The 19,477-nt window shown below is 41.9% G+C and overlaps 1 protein-coding gene across 1 annotated transcript; it reads left to right on the forward strand.

Annotated features, from left to right (window-relative positions):
- The first annotated feature begins 18,194 nt into the window (after positions 1 to 18,194).
- Positions 18,195 to 19,466, forward strand: LOC115397765 (transmembrane protein 252-like). The gene is made up of 2 exons (XM_030104224.1): positions 18,195 to 18,445; positions 19,226 to 19,466. The coding sequence occupies exons 1-2, from the start codon at positions 18,195 to 18,197 to the stop codon at positions 19,464 to 19,466; spliced, it is 492 nt and encodes a 163-aa protein (XP_029960084.1).
- The last annotated feature ends 11 nt before the right edge of the window (positions 19,467 to 19,477 follow it).

Raw genomic sequence — 19,477 nt, forward strand, 5'->3', positions numbered from 1 at the left:
ACCATGCCATGCGTGTATTTCACAGCTGTCAAATATTGTTTTTTAGAGTTTGTTTTCCTGATTTTGGTTCACAAGGAATTTTTCATTCCAAGATGCACAGAAAAGCAGATGTTTTGTTGCTTTTCACCTGTAATCCAAGTCCAGGGAAGCGATCAGATGTTTGTTCTTCTTAAGCTGCAACATTTTATGATGTAATTTAAAAAGAAGTTTCCAAAATACCATAAAAAAAAATTGCAAGGCATTTTAATTATTTGAGGTGCAGAGCAATGCAATATGTTGCTTTAATAATGAATACTTTTATAAAGAAAATTGTTTTTCAATGACATAGAAACTGCCTGAAATGAACCTTCAGCATGTCAGTCTGGTCTTCACTCTGCACTTGTTTTATGAGCCTTTTTTTCTTAGAGCCTGACAACAAAATCATGACTGGACTGGAGAATCAATACTTATTTTTATTTTTATTTTTTTTTCTTCTTTTTTTCTTTTTTTCTTTTCTTTTTTTTCCCTTTTTTTTCTTTAAAAAAAAACAAACAAAAAAAACTTATTTTTAAGGTCCAGACTTCCTAATTATTTTTGCACAAATGTTGCCATGCTCCAACCTAATAGATATATGGAAAATGATGGACAAATCTTTTAAACATCTGTCTGTTGTGTTAAAGAATTGGTAATTTTATGAGGCAAACTTCATGCAAATCGTGAGCGAATATTGTGCAAATATTGAGGCCAATTTTGTGTTGCGTTGCATGTTACATTTTGACCAAATCTTCACCTGAAGCTCATGTGAGATTCTTGGGGCACTCATGCAAAACATCCAAAATACCAATTCAGTGAGATAAATTTGAATCTAATTTGCACTTTCCTTCTTCAGTTTTGTGTCTGCAGCTAGTTGTGAGTTGTCACTATAACAAAGGCTTTACCTGGTATTTCCATAAACGTGCTCTTCTCCTCCTCCTAATTGCTGTAACATGCTTTACAGGACTGCTTTGTGAGATTTAGCCCTCTGTCCTGGACACTCCTGGCCCCGGGAAGCTACAGTTCCTCGTGTTTGGATGTCACTTTGCTCCAACACACCTTATTCTAATGAGGAGCTCCATACCAGGATTCCTCCAGAGCTTCATGATGAGACATTCATTAGATCCAGGTGTGTTGGAGCAGGGCTGCAGCGTACAGAGCACTCCCTTAACCATCCACTCCCCAAGCCTGTGAGAGAACCAACATGACTGTGAAAATGCAGAAGAAGAAGAAAAAACAGAAGCTGTGAAAGCCCCTCATTAGAGCCAGTGTTTGCTTTGTTTATTTTAGACTACTGCAGAAACATGGCACCAGAACATTTTGGGCTTCATGGAATAGGACCCACCAAAACACAACCACTCTTAGTTACACTAATGAAAACAGAGTTTGGAATACTGAATTCCATCACTGCCAAAAGATCCCCTCTAAAGGCTACACACTGGTTCTTTTAATGCACTGTTCAGGCTGCAGCTGTGGCGAGGCAATTTGTGGTTATATTAGATTTGAGAGTGGCTTTTGACTTGTGTAAATATTCTATTCTTGCATGCATACAGTAGACATCTGTGGGTTGTAATAAAAAAAAACGAAAAAAAAGGACTGTGTAGGTTGGCATTGCAGATGGTTCAAAATGCACTAATACCCACGAGCCTGTGCCACCACTGCAGTGAAAAACAAACCACTAATAGTAGAGAGTCCAAGCACCTCCAGGGCTCTCCCATTGTTACAAGTAGGCACATAACAGCAGCTGAGAGGTGTAGAATTAATCCAGAACCTGAAAGTGGCTGAATTTGAACAGTTAAAAGTTTTGTGTGGTCCCTACAGATCAGAAGCTTTAGTTTTCTGTTCTGTTGCTTGTAGATTGACAAATGCTGAATTGTGACCGGATGCATAATCTAAAACAGTTTTATCGTCATTCTCCAATCGTCCCTTAAAGTCTTCCAATATTGTATCAGTACTGGCATCGTCTATCGAAGAAGAACCGACAGCCTGAGCATAAACAGTATCTGAGAATGCAGTCTCTGCTCTTTTAACTCGTCCTCTTTCTGCAAAAGGTCCTGGGCCTTTGCGGTGCATTGAGCTTGTTATCATTACAGGAGAACAAGGAGAGGATCATAGACATGTGTTCCTCGGCGCAGCCTGCAGCACCGGCCCGGCCACCGCAGGGACCGCCTTCCTTTTCCTCCTCTTCTTACAGAAGGCCGTCGGAGTTTGATCTCTTCTCTCCCCCTCCATCGGCCCCGAGGCGTCTGATTAAATGCTAATTAAAGCCGTTAGCGCTGCTATCACTGCTGCTAACTCCTCTCTCTCTGTCACGGAGATTAATGCCCCTCGTTCATCATCCCACCTCTCCCAGCCTGAGTACCTGCCCGCCTCGCAAAAACCTGATCAAGTCATCAGGCCCAGAACCCCTTTTCCTCCTCCACCCCCTCCCAACGCACAAAGATGGACGAGGGGTTTAAATTTTAATTTGAAAATTGCCCTCAATTACTTCTGTGCCGACCACTTGCCGGAGCTTCTCATGTGGTTGAGTGGGAAGGGGTTACGGCAGCGGGTCAGTGGCCATGATGAGCGATAAGGGGACATTAATAAGAAAGGCAGAGGTTCATTTAAAAGCAGAAAGGACAGTGGGAGCAGCTTTCTCATTATTTAACTCCCCCAGCTTTATTTAAAGGACTTTATTTAAGGATACCAAGTTAATGTGTCCTCCAGGACAGACGGTTAAAGCGGCTGACAGAGTGAGAAAGTTACGGCCATAACTTACACCCTGAGCACACACTGTGGTGCCATCTTTTTTTTCTTTCGTTCTTTCCCTTTTTTTTTTTTTTTTTTTACCTCTTTTGACATTCTCGCAGTTTTCAGGCAGAGCAGAACGAGCCTCGGAGGGACATAAAACGTTAGAACAAAGTTACACACATCATTTAATTTTATTCTTTCACAATTTCTGGCCCACAAATGTTTTATTGGTTCCAATATCTGTAATCATTATAAGCTATTGGAATATACTGAGCTATGTATAACAAGTCAGCCAAATATCATTTGAACTGCCACCAGACTGGAGGAGCTGAGCTCCGGAATATGCAGAGAGACTCTACAGGGTCTAATCTGGGGTTTGTTTTATGGAGATTTTCTTTCTTTTTTTTTTTTTTTTCACTGAATTGCACTCAGTACTCTTGAATGATATTAAATGGAGTTATTTTCTTCCTTAAAAACCTCACAGAAACCAAACTGCAGTCAATATGCAGTCTTCGCTCAGTTACTTTTGGGTAGATCTTTAGGAATATGCGAGTGAAGGAGAGGTTTTGTTGGGATTAAAAGACAGTTTTACTGCACTGCCTCATATCTTCATCAGCAAAACTGAACTAATGGCAAATATATCTAATGGCTTTTAAAAATAATAATATATCTATATGGATTTATGTGCCTGTGACCCAGCTGATCCCACCCGGAAAAACTTTTATTTCTACTCTGGTTCCTTTGCCAGCTTTCTGCCGGATGCCTGTCCAAAGGCTCTAAATCTGTCGGCCAGTGTTTATAATGTCACAGTGACTGCTGGTGAAATGGAGGAAAAACCCTCTTGACTCCTCTTTTCCTTTTCTAATATGTTTCACGGACATAAAACACATGTAAACAGGGACCTTACCTATATGCTGAATATCCTATAGCACTGAGCATTGAAGATTTAAGTATATAAAGGCTCCAATCGAGATTGTGTGGAGGTGGAAACGTGGAGTATGAGCTGAAAATGATTTCATGCCAACCCACCCCATTCTTTAAACCTTGTAGAATAGTCCTGGTAGTCAAACAAAGGTTCATATTCCAGGTAATGTGACATTTAATAGTGTGTGCAACATGCTCTGAGTGTATGGGGCTACGGGAATATACAAGACTATAGTCAAGAGAGGAACGGCTTCACAGCGGAGATGACTTTAACATTCCAGTGCTGGTTGATTAAAAGCCTAAATGAGTAACAGCATAACGTCCCCCACTCACTCCATCATTCCTCTGCTACTTCTTCTCTTTTTTTTTTCCCCCATCCGGCAGCAGCAGGCACAGTGCGTCCGGCTCGCAGGAACAAAGAAAGGGGAAGAGACACCGGGAAAAAGAAGGATGGAGCGACAGGAAGAGGAGCGAATGAGAGCATATATCAAGGCCGTTTTCACTGACATTTGTGCTCTCGGTGTGGAGAGCTACTATGAATATCAATATGAACCCATGGAGAGGCAACATAGTCCTTTTTTTTTTCCCTCTCCTCTTCTCACTGGGCTATTCATGCACACAAGAAATCTATTCAAGTCAATGTAATGGCCAGTCTCTCAGCCCGTGCATGGCTGTGTGAACAGCGCTGCCTCGGCTCTACATTTTCTCTCCCCTCTCACGAGTGTGGCCGGGCCTGCAATAGTGAAAAACACTTTATGTCAAGTGCAACTGCGGTGAACACTACAGTATGTAAATCAGACTGGATTAAACGCTTCCATGAGTTGAACTTGACAGCGGCCAATCAGCAAGCGGCTTCCAACCGACACTTTTCTCTTTACAAATGTTGATGTTTTCACTCTCCTCTCCTTCCTTTTTCCTCTCCTCTCCTCTTCCTCTTCCTCTCCTCTCCCTTTTCCTCTGCCGCTCAGAGATATAGAGTCAAAGGGATGCAAATCTACCCACTTCCTTCCTCCCCTCCCCCATCTGCAAACACAGATAGCCCCGGGCCAGTCCCAGGCCTTTCTATATGCAGAACCAGTGACAGGAGTTATGCACTATTCTTCTTCCCCCTCTCGCAACAAACTGTTCCCTCCGTAACAAGCTGCAAAGCCCGACTGTCGTCGGGCCGCACGCATGAAGCTGTGTGATTGGTTTAGTATGGTAATAACAACACAGGAATAGCACGATGGCTGCCTCATCCTTTTTGCATGTGGATCTTTACCGCCTCCTTTCTTCCTGTCTGTTTTCCTGCTCACCTTTGTGTGTGTGTGTGTGTGTGTGTGTGTGTGTGTGTGTGTGTGTGTGTGTGTGTGCGTGTGTGTGTGTGTGTGCGTGATTGCGGATTGCTGGATTCAGGCTTATTACTTTAACTTGTCTCCACCCCCAGCGCTAATCCCTGTCTTCTTCAGGGAGGGATAACAATAATACAACAAGATCCAGAGGTACTAATGAAATCCTATCAGGTTCCTGAATGTCAGAGAGAGAGCGAGAGCGAGAGACAGAGAGAGAGAGGCAGAGTTGAGGAAGCAGAGAGTGTATGAGATATTGATTGACCAAAGCAAGAGAAAGATAGGGGGAGTGCGAACCGAGAGAAATGCCAGGAAGTGTTGTTATGAACAGAGAAAATAGTTTCTCAAAATCAAAGTGAATAAACAAAGACTAGGACGGTGGAAACAATGTGAGAGAGTGAAACAAAAAATTAGCACAGAGAGAGAAGGGGAGCAACGACTGGATCCAAAAGTTTGGCATGAAGTGCAGGGAGAGAATGTTTTCTCCTCGGTGACTGAGCATGCAGCGGCTAAAACACATCAGCTCTGACTTCAATAGGTTTCAGACTCAGACCAATTCTCCCTGTGCGTCTCCGCCAGACCCACCATTCGCCCCTGGGATTGAATTAGGCCTGCCCCATTATACAGTTGCCATGGGGACCCTGACACCTCCACTGACGAAGTGAGAGCCACGCAAGGCTGAGTTGCTGATCAGAATGTGCGTGCGTGTGTGTGTGTGTGTGTGTGTGTGTGTGTGTGTGTGTGTGTGTGTGTGTTACTAATTCCTGTATCTGTTCACTCATACATGTGTCTCTGTGGATGTCACTCACAGTTTATAAATAAAGTAAAAAATATATATAAAAAAGTGGAATTACTGGATTCATCCCGATATAGACTACACATATTTTGATGTGCATTTTAATGTTTCTGTTTTTAGAGTATGTTGAACTAACAAACATTAAATAAAATTTTAAATCAATGTCCCTTTTTTATAAAAAGACAAAGATTTCAAAATTAGGAACATTTTTCAGTTTAAGATCCCAGAATAGGAAGTTCATATAAATTAAATTACATGTGAATACTGAGCTCACTGAGGCAGCTTTTAACGTTATATTATTGAAGAGTTGAATATGACATTTTTGTCCAGGCTTAAAGAGATAAAGAAAAAAGAATGAAAGAGTACACATGCATGATGGATGTGATCTTACTTTCATAGATGGCTCCTCTAAAACAAAAACATGCCAATTACCCACTCAAATGCGTACATGACGTACAATTGACTGGTTAGCTGGATAACCAGTCAATCGTAGTGTTGCGATGGCTGAAATTAACCTTAAAGTGCCAAAACCAAACAAGTAAAATTAATCTTTACACCAATATGCTATCTTTCTATTCTTAAGACAGTTTGTTTAGGTCTTTCTGTCATAATTCACTTTCATCAGGTAATGCTGTGTCGGGGTAAAGTTAGAATTTTTTAAAGTTTGCACATGTAGTTGTGAGTTGTGCAGAGTGAGTTCATTTAATCATTTCCTTTCTGAAAATAGCTGCATCCTAAAAATAATGTCCCAGTGAGACAAATGCATCAACAGAGTGTAATCATTCACAAGTCTTACAGTAAAGCAACGCCAGAAAAAGTATTTGAAAGAAATGAGAATGACAAAGGAAAATGTCAAATCCAATGAGATTTCGTTATGTCTTTGTTCGAGCTGTTTTTGCATGTCTCATGAAATAATGACAGGTACAGCTTCCACAATAATCCTTTGGTCCATGATATGCATTATTAGGGAAATTCCCTCAATATTAAAATAATAAACTAACCTATTTTGTCATTTTTGTGACCTATGTAAAATGTAAGTATTCCAAAAATAAGTTGAATTTATTTTGCTTACAGCTGGGATACAGAGGAAGAGAAACGAGATCCTTAAAATATTCTCGGACTGTACTATTCTTTCGTATTCCCCGTGGTAGATATAGTCTTTAGTTGAGAAACGTTTTACAGGTTAGTTACGACATTGCACATTCATTTAAAAATCTTTTCTGAGTCTAAATCTGTCCTGAGTTCATGTGTTTATTTATTTCTCTTGTTTTACTCATCTCCCCGGAGGAAGCCAGCGCGGCAGAGATCCCCGCTATCTCCTCCTCGCATCCTCAGTGCGCACGCACAAAAACAAACAGTTGGATGGATGCTGAAAGTAGATACCTTGTCTGTCTCCTCACACTGGAATTTTTGTCACCGGCACGGTTCTAATGGATGGCCAGAGAAAGGATGCCACCCACAGCACCATCTGGCTAATGCCCCGTCCTCTGCTTATGAATTACGCTAAATTGTGCCCAAGAGAGAGAAGCCACATGTTCATTATGAAAGCTGCAGGGGTATTAGAGATCCCCTGAGTCGCGCCAAACGAGCTGCATGTCACAGGACGGCGTGACACACAACACAGTGCCGTGAAGGCGGGGGGGGGGGGGGGGGGGGGGGGGGGACGCGGCCTTCTCTGGATTTAATAGGATGCATTCATCAGGCAACCTTGACTGAGCTCTGATGAAGTCAGTTTTCTATTGTTTCAGCAATAATGAGCTGTCCTGTCTGAGCTGGGTATATGCACTGCTACGGGTATGTTTTGGGTTTGGGGGGGGGTGGCACGGTCGACTCGCAGCGAGAGAGCTCTGGACCTGAGCCTGCTGGCTGTCTGGCTTCAGCCATTTTTTTTTTGAGGAGTTACCGTGTTTTCACCAGGTGCTCCCGCCGTCCCTCATAATCCAAAGTCATGAGCGCTTGGTTTTGATTCCTAATTAGCTGTCAGTGTCGATGGTGAGCTGACTGGGAGAGCAGCCAAGCGCCTGTGACACTCTCGGTAAACGTGAGTAAACATGTATGGATGTTTGGATGTTTGTCAAGTCATGCTATCTTGCATATCAGAGGAGCTGAAACTGAATTTCACATCTGTATAAGATGCTAACACACAATGCACATTCAGTATATTTTCACTGGAGTGTCACTGTGGTGAGTTAAAGTTCTGCAACAATGTGCTTGAAGCCGAGTACCTCCACATTTCTTTCTCATAAACATGATTCTATTCATTATGAGGCAGATTTTCATCATAGAGCTTTCACTGGACTTCACACTTTCACTCTCATTCTCTCATTTAATAGTGCTGACAGCACTGCCACCCAATATGCTCACACTGCAGTGGGAGCTCCTCGGGGTTCAGTGTCTCACCCAAGGACACGCGGCCGGAAACTGGAGGATGATGCTGCCAACTTCGCAATTGATGGGTGACCCAGTGTGGATCAAGGCCCAGGGGAGAACATAAACCCTGCCACATAAGGTACATTAAATCAATCAAACGGAGCAAATGATTCTTTTCCCTCATATGTTTTATTAATTCCTCGCACATGGCCGCAGGATGCTGAAACTTAACATTAAGATGAAGAGTGTCTGTTATGTATTTATAGTTTGCATCTTGAGAGCAAACAAGTTGGTTACATAGGGTTACATGGCAGTCAGTGTTGTAAGTTTTGTTAACCCATTCAAACCTTTTCGTTGAAGATTATGAGACCCCATAAGGAGAAGATATTTCTTTCTCCTTTTTTTCAACTCACTACAACCAGTATAAAGCAGTGTCACAGCAAAGAATAACTATGGTGCAAATGATGACCTCTGGGGTCAATTTTAGAAAAAAAAAAGACAGTCCTCAAGTCTTCCACTGAAATACGGTGGCCATTTTAAAGCAAAATGCTTACAGCAGCAGCCAGTATACTCAAACCACCATTAGGTGTCTTTATCTGTGTCTAGACCATCATGAGACCAGCCTAACAGCATCTGTCAGTCCCTGCAAAAACTCCCCTGGTACCATAAAAGACCGGGCCTCCTCACTAAAGGAGCTGAGGAAACCGAACCCTGTGGGGACCCATAGGAAGGTATGGAGAGAAATAAAATGATCTGCTGTGTTTTTCCTTTTTTTCTTTTTTTTTTTTTTCTCCTTTCCATTCCACCACAGTGGTGTGTGCCATGCATCGACATGAAGGCAGATGGGGGAGGTGGAGGTGGAAATAAAACATGCATGAGTCGCCTGCAGCCCAGGAAAATAATTACTGTCATTTAGCAGACATGTAGAGGAGAGCAGCGCAGCCCAGTCTGCCCACAGTATACCACCACACCGCCTGCATACCGATGAACTGGAGGGGAAACGGAGGTGGGATGCTCAGAGTGGGAGAGGGTGGTGTGGGAAGATGGGAGAATGCTTTCTCGCTTGATGGTAATAGATGCTGTGTTTTATTTTTGGATATTTTTTTCATGTGCCAATCACTGGTGACAGATTTCTTACATGCCGCACAAGAAATTAAAACAACAGGGTTTTCCTCCTAACAGGAGTTTCAGAGTCGGTTGTGGAGGACTGTTCTTGCTCCAGTAGTCTCAAAGCACAATAAAAGTACAGTATATTTCTCCAAAGATCAGAGGAAAAGTTTTGACCTCTGTGTCTTGACTGAGTCTAAATCATATGCTCCTGCTCTCTCTTTCACTCTGTCACTCTTCTTTTTTCTCCACCATGCCTTTATTTTTCCACATCTGTCCATCTCCTTCTTTTGGCTTCCCACCTTCTCTTCCTTTTTTTTTTTTTTTTTTTTGTGTGCCTGGAGTCAGACCTCAGCACAAATTTATAGGAGGTGGAGGGATGCCAGTGGAGGTCAAATGCGTGAGCGGCTTCCCGTCTGCCTCCCCTATCATTCTTTATGGCTGATCTAGTGGCGGAGCCTTCATTACCCTGAATTATACGCTGCGATTATTACCTCTCCCCCCGGCGTATGCAGGACGGCCCTGGCCTTATCATCTTATCATCTTACCCAGGAGGAACGTAATGTGGGGAACTCTGGATATATAGCGCAACATCTGCCTCCAACATGACTCCAGTGCGGATCTTTGAACTTTACGTCCTCACATCCCCAGTATGTGATGTATGCAGTGTATGACCGGGATCACGGGTTTATTTGTGGAAAGCTCTAATGGGCTGCAGAGACATATTGTCTGATGAGGGTGTGTGATTCCATGCTGTAAATATTCCATAGGTTTAATTGGACTACCAATCTCCGCACGGTTAAAAATAAGAAGTTCTCTCTGGTTCTGGAGTAGAAATCTATAGTAGTTTGCCACACCTCAAGTGAAACCATCTCCACAGCAGCATGTGCAGTATCTCATCGCACAGCCCACATTTTGTTCAATATCTTTTCCTTTTGGCCCCTCAGATGTGGCCGCTTCCAAGTGGTTATTTGTAGTCTTTTTTTTCCCCAACCCATCTGTTTTTGATGTTTGAGCAGAGATGCAGCCGTGACCCCACGGTGAAAAAAATCTGCTTACTAAACTGAAGGCTCGCTCATCCTCATTCTTTCAGTCTGCCCTGAAAATTTCAAGCTCTCTCAAGTCAGTGACTACAAACTACAAGTAGACAGTCAGACCATTCTTATAAATGCAAGCTTATATTCTTTCTGATGTCTGAAAATGCAAAACCAGTCCTGTACAGGGATGCTACCATCAGCCTCAGCGAGCAGGAGAGACAGCAGCTTTACAACTGTTTTCATCAATGACAAAAGTGACCATTAACAAACCCAGAGAAACTCCTCTGACTGTAAGTTTGCTTTTCATAACAGGGACGAATTACAACCCCCCCTGCCAAAAGTCGAAGCATTACAGAAAAACAGTACTTCATGATACTTTATTCCTAACACTGCTCCTCACACATGTTTATTATCACAACAGAGGTGCCCGTGTGAAGCCTGATAATCTGGGAAAACAGCAGGGGGCTTGGATGGCAGCGAGCTTTGGCAGTCTTGATATATTGTACTTTTTCACAACTCATTTTGGAGTGGGCACACAACCGAGAGAGCCTGCGCTGCACCGTGGTGTAAATATCAATGCAGGCGCAGGAGGGGGTAGCAGACAGGCACTGCATGACACACACACTGCAGCAGCCTTCATCATCCGGGCTGCACATCAGAAATACATCTCAGGGAGTTCGCAAAAGTTTTGCCCCACAGATATCTTCCTCTGATATCAGAGGCACAGAACAAATTCCTTCACTCAAGTCAAACCCCAGCGGTGGCAAATGTGCACCAGGTGGAGCCGCAGGTTTGGTTATATTGCTTTTTCAACCTGGAAATGTGTCATCAGACTGGAGGAGTATTCAAATCCAGAAAGCAGTATTTCAAATGTGTACAAGTGGAAACAATATTACAGGACTTTAGGATTTTTCGCGAGGTGTACCTATTAAAGAGGCAATCGAAAGCATATTTCATTTTTATTGCTGCAGCATCAATGTATAACCATTATAACTTATAATAAAGTATTTCATATTAGATCTGAGTCAGAAGCCTCCACTCTGGTGGTTTTGTAGGTCTCTATTACTGCGTCACTGCAGACCTGCACATTAAATGTATCAGTGTAAAATCTTCAGAATCACACCCAAAGAGGGCAGCATAGCCATTCAGTGGTAAGCACAGGACGAAGGTCACGGTTCATTTCCAGACCAGGCTCTTTCTGTGTAGAGTTTGCATGTTCTTCTTGAACCATTTTTCCAATTCCTTGAAATATAATAGAGAAGACAGATGATAGAATTTTGACTTCAGGTCAGGAAAATGGCAGCGTTTTGTGTGTTGTTTTTTTATCAAAAGATACAGTATGCTCACCTATTTGATAAAAACTGTAAAGTTTAAAGGGATTCCTCATCAAATACTGAATTGCAAGAACAGGATGTTTTTAGTTGACAAATATGAAATTTTAAGCCAATCTACAAATATGTAGCTAAATTAAGTTCAGGAAAAAAGTGCATGTTATGATTATGGTTATTAAATCATAAGGTCGGAGTAAATTAAAGGGCAGATAAAATGCTCATTGCAGGGTTGTGATGGATGTGTTGAAACACAACTCAAGCTTCTGTATGAAAGTCATATGAGCTGCGAACCGACCCACCAGCCGACACACACACCCTTATTTTGAGCCTGACCGTACAGCAGAGCGGTTCACAGCGATCAGGCTCTTCTCATGTGGAACAAGCTTCCAGTTTTAGTTAAGAAAGCTAACAAGGGTTGGGCTAAAGATGTTTCTTTAAGATTTAAAATTAGAGCTGGTTCAGGCCTCTGGACCATTTTCTAGTGAAGCTGCTATAAGTTAAGGCTACTGGGAGACCTATACTGAGCCTCAGTCCTTTCTCTCTCATCATGTTTCACTTCGAAATGTCTCTAACATGTCTCTGTTTGCTTTATTTTAAGGTTATCTAGTTCATGTCATGTGTGTAAACTTGTTTTTCCTTTGGTTATGAAACACTTTCTGTGTTGAAGTTTCTTCTAGTTTCCCCTCAAAACATGAAGCAAAAACTGAAAGTGAACACAATAGAAGGCCGGTGTCACTCACACCAGGCCATTAAGCTCTATCAATGAGCACACTTACAGAACTTGTTGTGCTGTATCATGACCTAAGTGTCGGCGCAGACTCAGCGGTGGGTCACAGACAGGTTTTGGATGGCATACACACGCAGAGAAACACACTTCTCAACACCCCCCAGTGTGCTGCTATATCAGGCAGTCGGGCAGGGAGTCAGGGAGCAGTAACAGGGCTATTAGGACTCCCAGGGACCCTATCGATCTCCCCATTGATCCCCTCCTGCCTTGGCTAGTCCAGACAACTGTGAGGGTTTATACAGCTACTACAGGAAAAAGCAGAGAAGCACTACAGATGAAAGTACATGTAGCAACAGTGGATGGACATGGGAAGTGTGGTCGGAGAGCCACTTAGAGTTTCACATCTTCCTCTCCGACCTTCTCTTTTTCTTCCTGACTTTTACTATAGCTTTTTTTTCCTACCCCTTCACTTTCCTCTTTTGGAGGTTTTTCCACATTTCTCACTTTTTCACACGCATGGCTCAGTGTTGGAACCTTTCTATTATTATCTTTGTTGTCTAAAATAGTAAAACCACAGTGCCACATTGGCCAAAGAGTAAAGGAAAAGGTTTGACTGTATAAAGAGGTTATCTAAGAGCTGGGAAGATTTATAATCTGTGTCAAAATGTTGGGGGGAAAACCTCGCCGCAATCCTCACTGTGGTGGAGTATCACAGTGGTTATTGAAACCAAGCAGGCTGGAACTTTCAGTCTGCTCCAAACGGGCTCAAACTGAGGCTGCATACATGGATGAAGGGATCAGAGGTACTAATACCCAGACTGCATGCTGATCAACCTGCCAGACCTGCTGTTGTAGATGAACCTGAGTGTGTTAGGTACATTTCAGATCTCCTATAATCACAACCAAGCTCTGCTGCATGGCTCCCACTCACTAACCACTGGCAAGGGAAAAAAAGAGAATAATCCAACATTGCCCCCAGTGGACCCCTAATGGTACTACCGCTGCAACAGCCCGCCAATCCCACTCAGTCTAGTCTGTACAGTAGTACATACACAAACTGTAAATATAACATGATCGTGTAAACAATCTAATTATTGGCATCTATTGAGTCGGCGGCGTGGAGCGAGTGATGCTGTGCGGTGCTGAGTGAGCAGTCTAACCCTGATTAATGATGTGGGGTGGCAGGTCCTCATCAGAGTCCATCTGATTAATAACTGGCCCTTCACTCCTTCCCTCACAGTTAATGGCTCCCTGTCTCACTCTGTCTATTATTATCACTCAATAATGAGATCTAAAAGAAGACATTTGTGTGTGTGGGTGGGAGTGTTAGGGCAAGAGAGAGGGAACTTGATTTAGACGGCCTGTGTAGTGGATCGGACATTGATTTCATTAGCTGTATGCATGCGCAAAGTCTTCTCTGTCGATGTGACTAACATAATTTACTACATCATATTCTTTTTTTTATATATATATAATATGAATGCAACATCAAATGATCACGCTCGAGTTAGTGGAATTTGTTTATTGCTAAAAATATACAACATATCTGAAATTTAGGTAATTCACTGGACAGAGAAAGTGTGTATATACATATAAGGGGAATGTTGTGAACACTTACAAACCTCAATACTTATTCAGAAAAAGACTGATTGAAGATTTGCCACTGCCTGATTTACAGCTGCCATCCCACAGATCTCTTTAAGTTGTCTTCAGTTGTGGATTCATCCAAACCAACAACATGTCTGTTGGATCCAATCTCGACTGTTTAAAGTCTTTTCCTCCAGATTTGTACATCAATACTAGATCAGATCACCCTCTCTTGAGTAAAAGGTTGTGTGCCACAGGCCAGTTCAACATAATCAGAGAACAACACACAGTTGAGGTGGTGAAGAAACTTCCTATTTTTAGTCGAATGATTTGACTGTAGAAAGTGGTTCACAGCTTGAGCCCACCAGACAGTCAAGGTACCTGCACTTATCATGCAACGAACGCACCAGATGTGCCATAATAAGCCTAAACATTATTTCAAAACGTTGTCATTAGGCTTTTATGATAAATGACGACCTTTGTCTTGTGCTACACTGTGTGCTTTTGTTTTAATCTGCATGTACTTCATGCTAATATCTGCCATTCATAGCCTAACCACACCATGGGGCTCTATCTGTGGGGCTGTGTCTTCTGGAGTTACCCTGACCAACTTTCTTATCTAGACCAGATAAGAAAGTACCTCTGTTGACTGTAGAAGGACCGATAGTACCCAAAAACTCCAACGATTACTCTTGTTGTGATGACGTTCAGTCCTTGGAAAGTACTCAAGCCAGTGTTACTCTGTATCCTGGGAGTATTCACGCAATCTTGAGTTATGTGAAGAATCTGTACACCTCTCACTAAACAAAGGACTCGCACTCAGCAAACAAGCCCGAGAGCCTTCATTTCTCTAACATTAAATCTGTCCTTCAGTGAAAAGCCAGCGACTTGGGACTGAGAGAGTGACTGGACAGGACCCATTCTGAGGTAAGAGCATGAATCTAAACTCTAAAAAAGTCTGTGTCAAGTTTGGATGAAATGGAAACGTTTCTGAAAATACTTTTTGAAAATCATAGTGAGGTACAAAGCTCAAACAAGGTTTATTGAGATGTGTGATTACAATAGTAACTTTCAGTGAAGTGGTCGAAGACACGGGATATGAAATGTCTGAATGCTCTAATCGTCACATAATCATCACTTTTCACTCCTTGTTTGCACATTAACAGGAGTCAAAATATTCTCCTAAATGATTATCTGAGTGTAGTTGTAGTGTGATGTGTTCCTCAGATGTGAGGCGATGAGAGACAGTGAGTCAGAGGTTCAACTCACCTGGGCAATTTTAGTTTTGTGCCCTCTGAGATTTGTAGGTTTTAAAATGTCGGATGCGATTCAAGAGTGTTGTTTGAAAATGCCAAAAAAACACTAATTATTACCCCTACAAGTCGTTTGAATGTTTACAAATCAATGGACATCATTTCATTTTTTTCATTTTAAAGGAGTTCTGCCATTTTTGCTCGGCTAAGTTATGATCTACCAAAAAAATCATAAAGACAACAATAAAAACATAATACTTTGGAGATCTGCACACATACTGTTCATATATGTGAAATTTGAAACAAATCCAGTGGTGTGAACATGGAGGCATTTGCTGATGTCTTTGGGAAGTTTGTACAATTTTGAAATGTCACATTTTTTTTCCTTCACCAAGCTAAATGTGTTTGTGTATTTGTGTGATATGTTGTGTTGTCAATGAAATAAACCTTTGAGTTATTTTATCTACGACGCGTCCATCAGAAGTGTTTCTGTAATCTTTCAGCTATTGTATGGAGATGCAATAAAACTGTAATAACAGCAGAGATAATATCAGTTAATGGTATTTTTGCTCTCATAATGAAACACTGTGTTTTGTCGGGTCCCTCCTGGATTGTCTTCTATTCTTTGTTGTTTTCAGCGGTGTTCTGCACAGGTGCATATGTCAGACACTATACTGGTTCCAATCAAAGGCCTTAAATCACATGCTTGTATGCAGCGGCGTTACACCGATGGAGGAAGTCACCAGAGGAAAGCAGGAAAACACTCAGACGAGATTTCTCACCTACAGTGGATCTGTTGTAATGACACAGACACTGAAATCCCCCTGGGTGACGATGCATCCCCTGAAGAAAATTATACACCTTGCCGGCAAACACTTGAGCCTGATTATTTCCTGGCCGTCTGCTATGCGCACGGAGCAAATTGCACTGTCATTCTCCTGTTTTTAAATCTTGAGCTTGTTTTTGTTGTTCTTTTTTCATTACAGATCAGCTGTTTCAGACTATCAGTCCAGATGATTTGCGATAGCAGCTCTAAAGATAGACTTGTCAGAAAATACACAATCTTAAGCCATTAGGATAGGAAATAAAAAATGCACGGGTGAAACCAAAGGTGAACTCTGGGGATTAACAGCATTCAGATGAGAATGATAACTTCCCTTAAACTATTACACTCTTATTGATAATATCATTCAGTAACATGTAACTACTGTAAATTAATACCAGCCAGTCCAGAGCTTTTACCAGGACACATATAGTCCTGACTGCCACGTAACAAAACATCACCTGTCATTTCAGGATTTGTACACTTTATGTCAAGAATACTTACCTGTAACAGGTTGACACCTAAAAACTCAGATATAATTGTTTCATTTTACAATTTAAAAACCTGTCAACTGTAATGAATAGGAAAAAAAATCTTTAAATTATTTAAAATCATCATAGATTGAAGAATTTTCTGCAATACTGGGTTAGCTAATGTGCAGATATTGGGATATTATAAAGCTTGCAGTCAGGTACCGCTCCTCTAACATCGCTTAAACTGTACTCAGCTACAAATAAAAGTGTTTTTGAGAAAAAAATAAAAACAAAAGTTTTTCTATGTTAGGAGTAATTAAGAAATACCAAAGACATTGAACTTGAACTGTACTGACAACAATGTTGTGCAATGCTGACACATTTTATCAGCGCAGACTGTCTCACAGGCAAACTCACTGCCAGCTGGAAGTGATGTGAAAACTTAGCAATGTGCAACAGTCGTGTTTCCCTACATGGACTGAGACAGAGTAAAGCATTAGTTTCAAAAGGAATAAAAGACTGCAGACTCATATGTGACATAAAAGTATTGAAATACAAACAGAATACTTATTAATATCTGCATAAGAGGGACATTTATTTTTTGCCATTTATAAAAAATAAAAATTAGAAAAGAAAACTAAGACAGAAGAGAAACAACTTCTGTCATTTGACTATTTATTGGTATTTTATAGGTGACATAAAACAAGATGTTCCAGTGTGGTTGGTCAGATCAATAGGGAGGGGCTGTGGTTTAGACTTTGGACATCCGTTGTTGGTCCCTCTTCTGCCCATTTTTTGATTTATGCCATATTTTTCTGCAGCAACGGTGAAGTTCTGCCTCTCTAGTTCTCCAGTCTCTCACCGGTGCACGTGTGTGTGTGATCATTCAGGTGTCAAATTAAACTTTGTTTCAAAAACAAACGATGAAATAATTTGTATTCCAAGTAAAATGCATGTGTGTTTGTGTTTCCATCTCCTGTCTCTCTATGAGGGTCTTCCAGCCTCTCCCACCTGTTGTTACAGACACAGTGGGCCTCTGTCGGCCCGTTATCTCTGCTGGTGTGACGTCCTTGATGGCCAGAATCTGAATATTTGAGAAGTTGTTTCATCTGGTGTATTTGTGAAAAACAGTATAAATGAAGGCCTCTCTGTATAATGTGTGTGACAACAGTATACAGTGTCTAATCCCACAAAATGTTGGAATGATGTGAGGCGAATGTGAGTGTGTGTGGTTGGCTGCCTCTGTGTGTTTGCCCTGTGATTGGCTGGTGACCTGTCCAGGCTGGATCCTGCCCTCACCCTTAACCAAACCTGGTGACCACTGAACTCCTTTCACCAACAGGAAAAGAAAAAGTCCACAGATCTGCAGTTCTGAGTCCCCAGCAGTGACTTTGTCACCGTCGTCCCTCTAACTCAATGTTAATAGTCTATCATGTTAATATACAACCCAGGGGGCAGAACCATGTCAGTCACTTTCCCTCCAGGCTCAATAGGCAGTGCAGCTCACACAGTCTTACACACTTTTAGCTTGGTGAAGGTCTAATTTGTGTTCTACATAATTTTATTCTGGATTGGTTCTACAGACTCACCGAATTCCTCCTGTTTGATGTCAGTGTCTTTTCAAAGCTGGAACTTCAAGGCAGAAGAGAACTCTAAAGAAGAACAAAGAAGTGACCTGGACGCTGGTGACGAAATGACGAAGTATCTGCGGCCCGTCGCCCGTGTGGTCGTCCCTGTTCTGGGACTGATGATGTGCCTCCTGGCCTACATGATGACTCTGAAGTCCAGCTATGCTCACAAGGTGATCCCTGCCTACATCCTGATCGTCCTGGGCTTCCTGTCCATACTGGTGGGCTTCTATTGGAACATTTGCCACAGCATGATGAGCAAGTTATACCACAGAGGAGGATGCGAGCAGAGCATCCACATCTTCACCATCGACAGGTTAGATCACCGATCAGTAATGTGCTCATGAAATAATGACAGTGTCCAATTGTGAATTTCAAGGAGCCAGATTAAGCCTGTAATTTACTGAGTATTAAAACATTGTGTGAAACATGAAGTCTTCTGTCCAATAACTTCATAGCTTTCAGACTATGACAGCCACAGCTGCAACTCTGGCTGTTTCAGTGCAATTGTTTCAATAAATCATAACAAAAGAGCTTATATTGATTTTTAATTCAATACATTTTCATAAATTGTCAACAAGATGAGCATCTTAAGGACTAAGTGCAATTTCAACATCATACCATTTTAACAACGCCTCCTGATGTAAAACACAGTGAAATGTCTGAAACGATTCATCTATTTGAAGCAGTTTGCAGCCTAAAGCGTCCATGCTTTTTTCTAATTCACCCCTCACAATATGGCTTTGATGAAAACGCTACTTCATCCATAAGGAGTCCAGCTTTCACTGCAGCATCACTGATGCATCAGCTCAGGTCTCTGCTGTCTTGGATCTGCTGTTGCTGAAATGCTACAATGCTTAGATCTAATGGGCTGCTTTTTTAAAGTCTCTTTGCAAATTTTAAATGACGAAAAATGTTTGGTTTTGGTCAGTTTAGCACTTTTTGGTCAAATTTGATATTAAAAAGGGGTTCATAACCTTTCATTAGTGATCATATTAAGATGTATGTTTCCGTTTTTCAGTAATGATGGAAAAAGGCATGTGAAGAGAAAAGAGAAACTATGATCTTAAGTTTTCTCATGTCTTTTCCTCTGCAGACCGAGCTTCTTTCCTCCGTCATATGAAGAGTGTCAGGGCATTCAGGTTTCTTCTGATCATGCCTCTGAGCTGCTGCTGACAGTGGAAGCAGTGGACGTGGGGATGAATCTGGCTCCTCCACTCTACACCCAGAGCAGCTCGGAGGACCCAGACTGCATGTGGAGCTGGGAGCGACCGCCTCAGTACAGTCAGGTCGAACATGTTGGGACGACCGCAGAGGGGGCCCCGTCCAGACTCTGAAAGAATCTTGC

This window comes from Salarias fasciatus, chromosome 12, assembly GCF_902148845.1.
Source record: "Salarias fasciatus chromosome 12, fSalaFa1.1, whole genome shotgun sequence".
In the NCBI taxonomy this organism is placed as follows: Eukaryota; Metazoa; Chordata; class Actinopteri; order Blenniiformes; family Blenniidae; genus Salarias; species Salarias fasciatus.

What these genes read in the sequence shown, in the direction of transcription:
- LOC115397765 (XM_030104224.1), top strand. Translation starts at nt 18,195, where the DNA reads ATGACGAAGTATCTGCGGCCCGTCGCCCGTGTGGTCGTCCCTGTTCTG. An exon ending in CACATCTTCACCATCGACAG is followed by an intron (nt 18,446 to 19,225) that starts GTTAGATCACCG and finishes TTTCCTCTGCAG; the next exon opens with ACCGAGCTTCTTTCCTCCGT.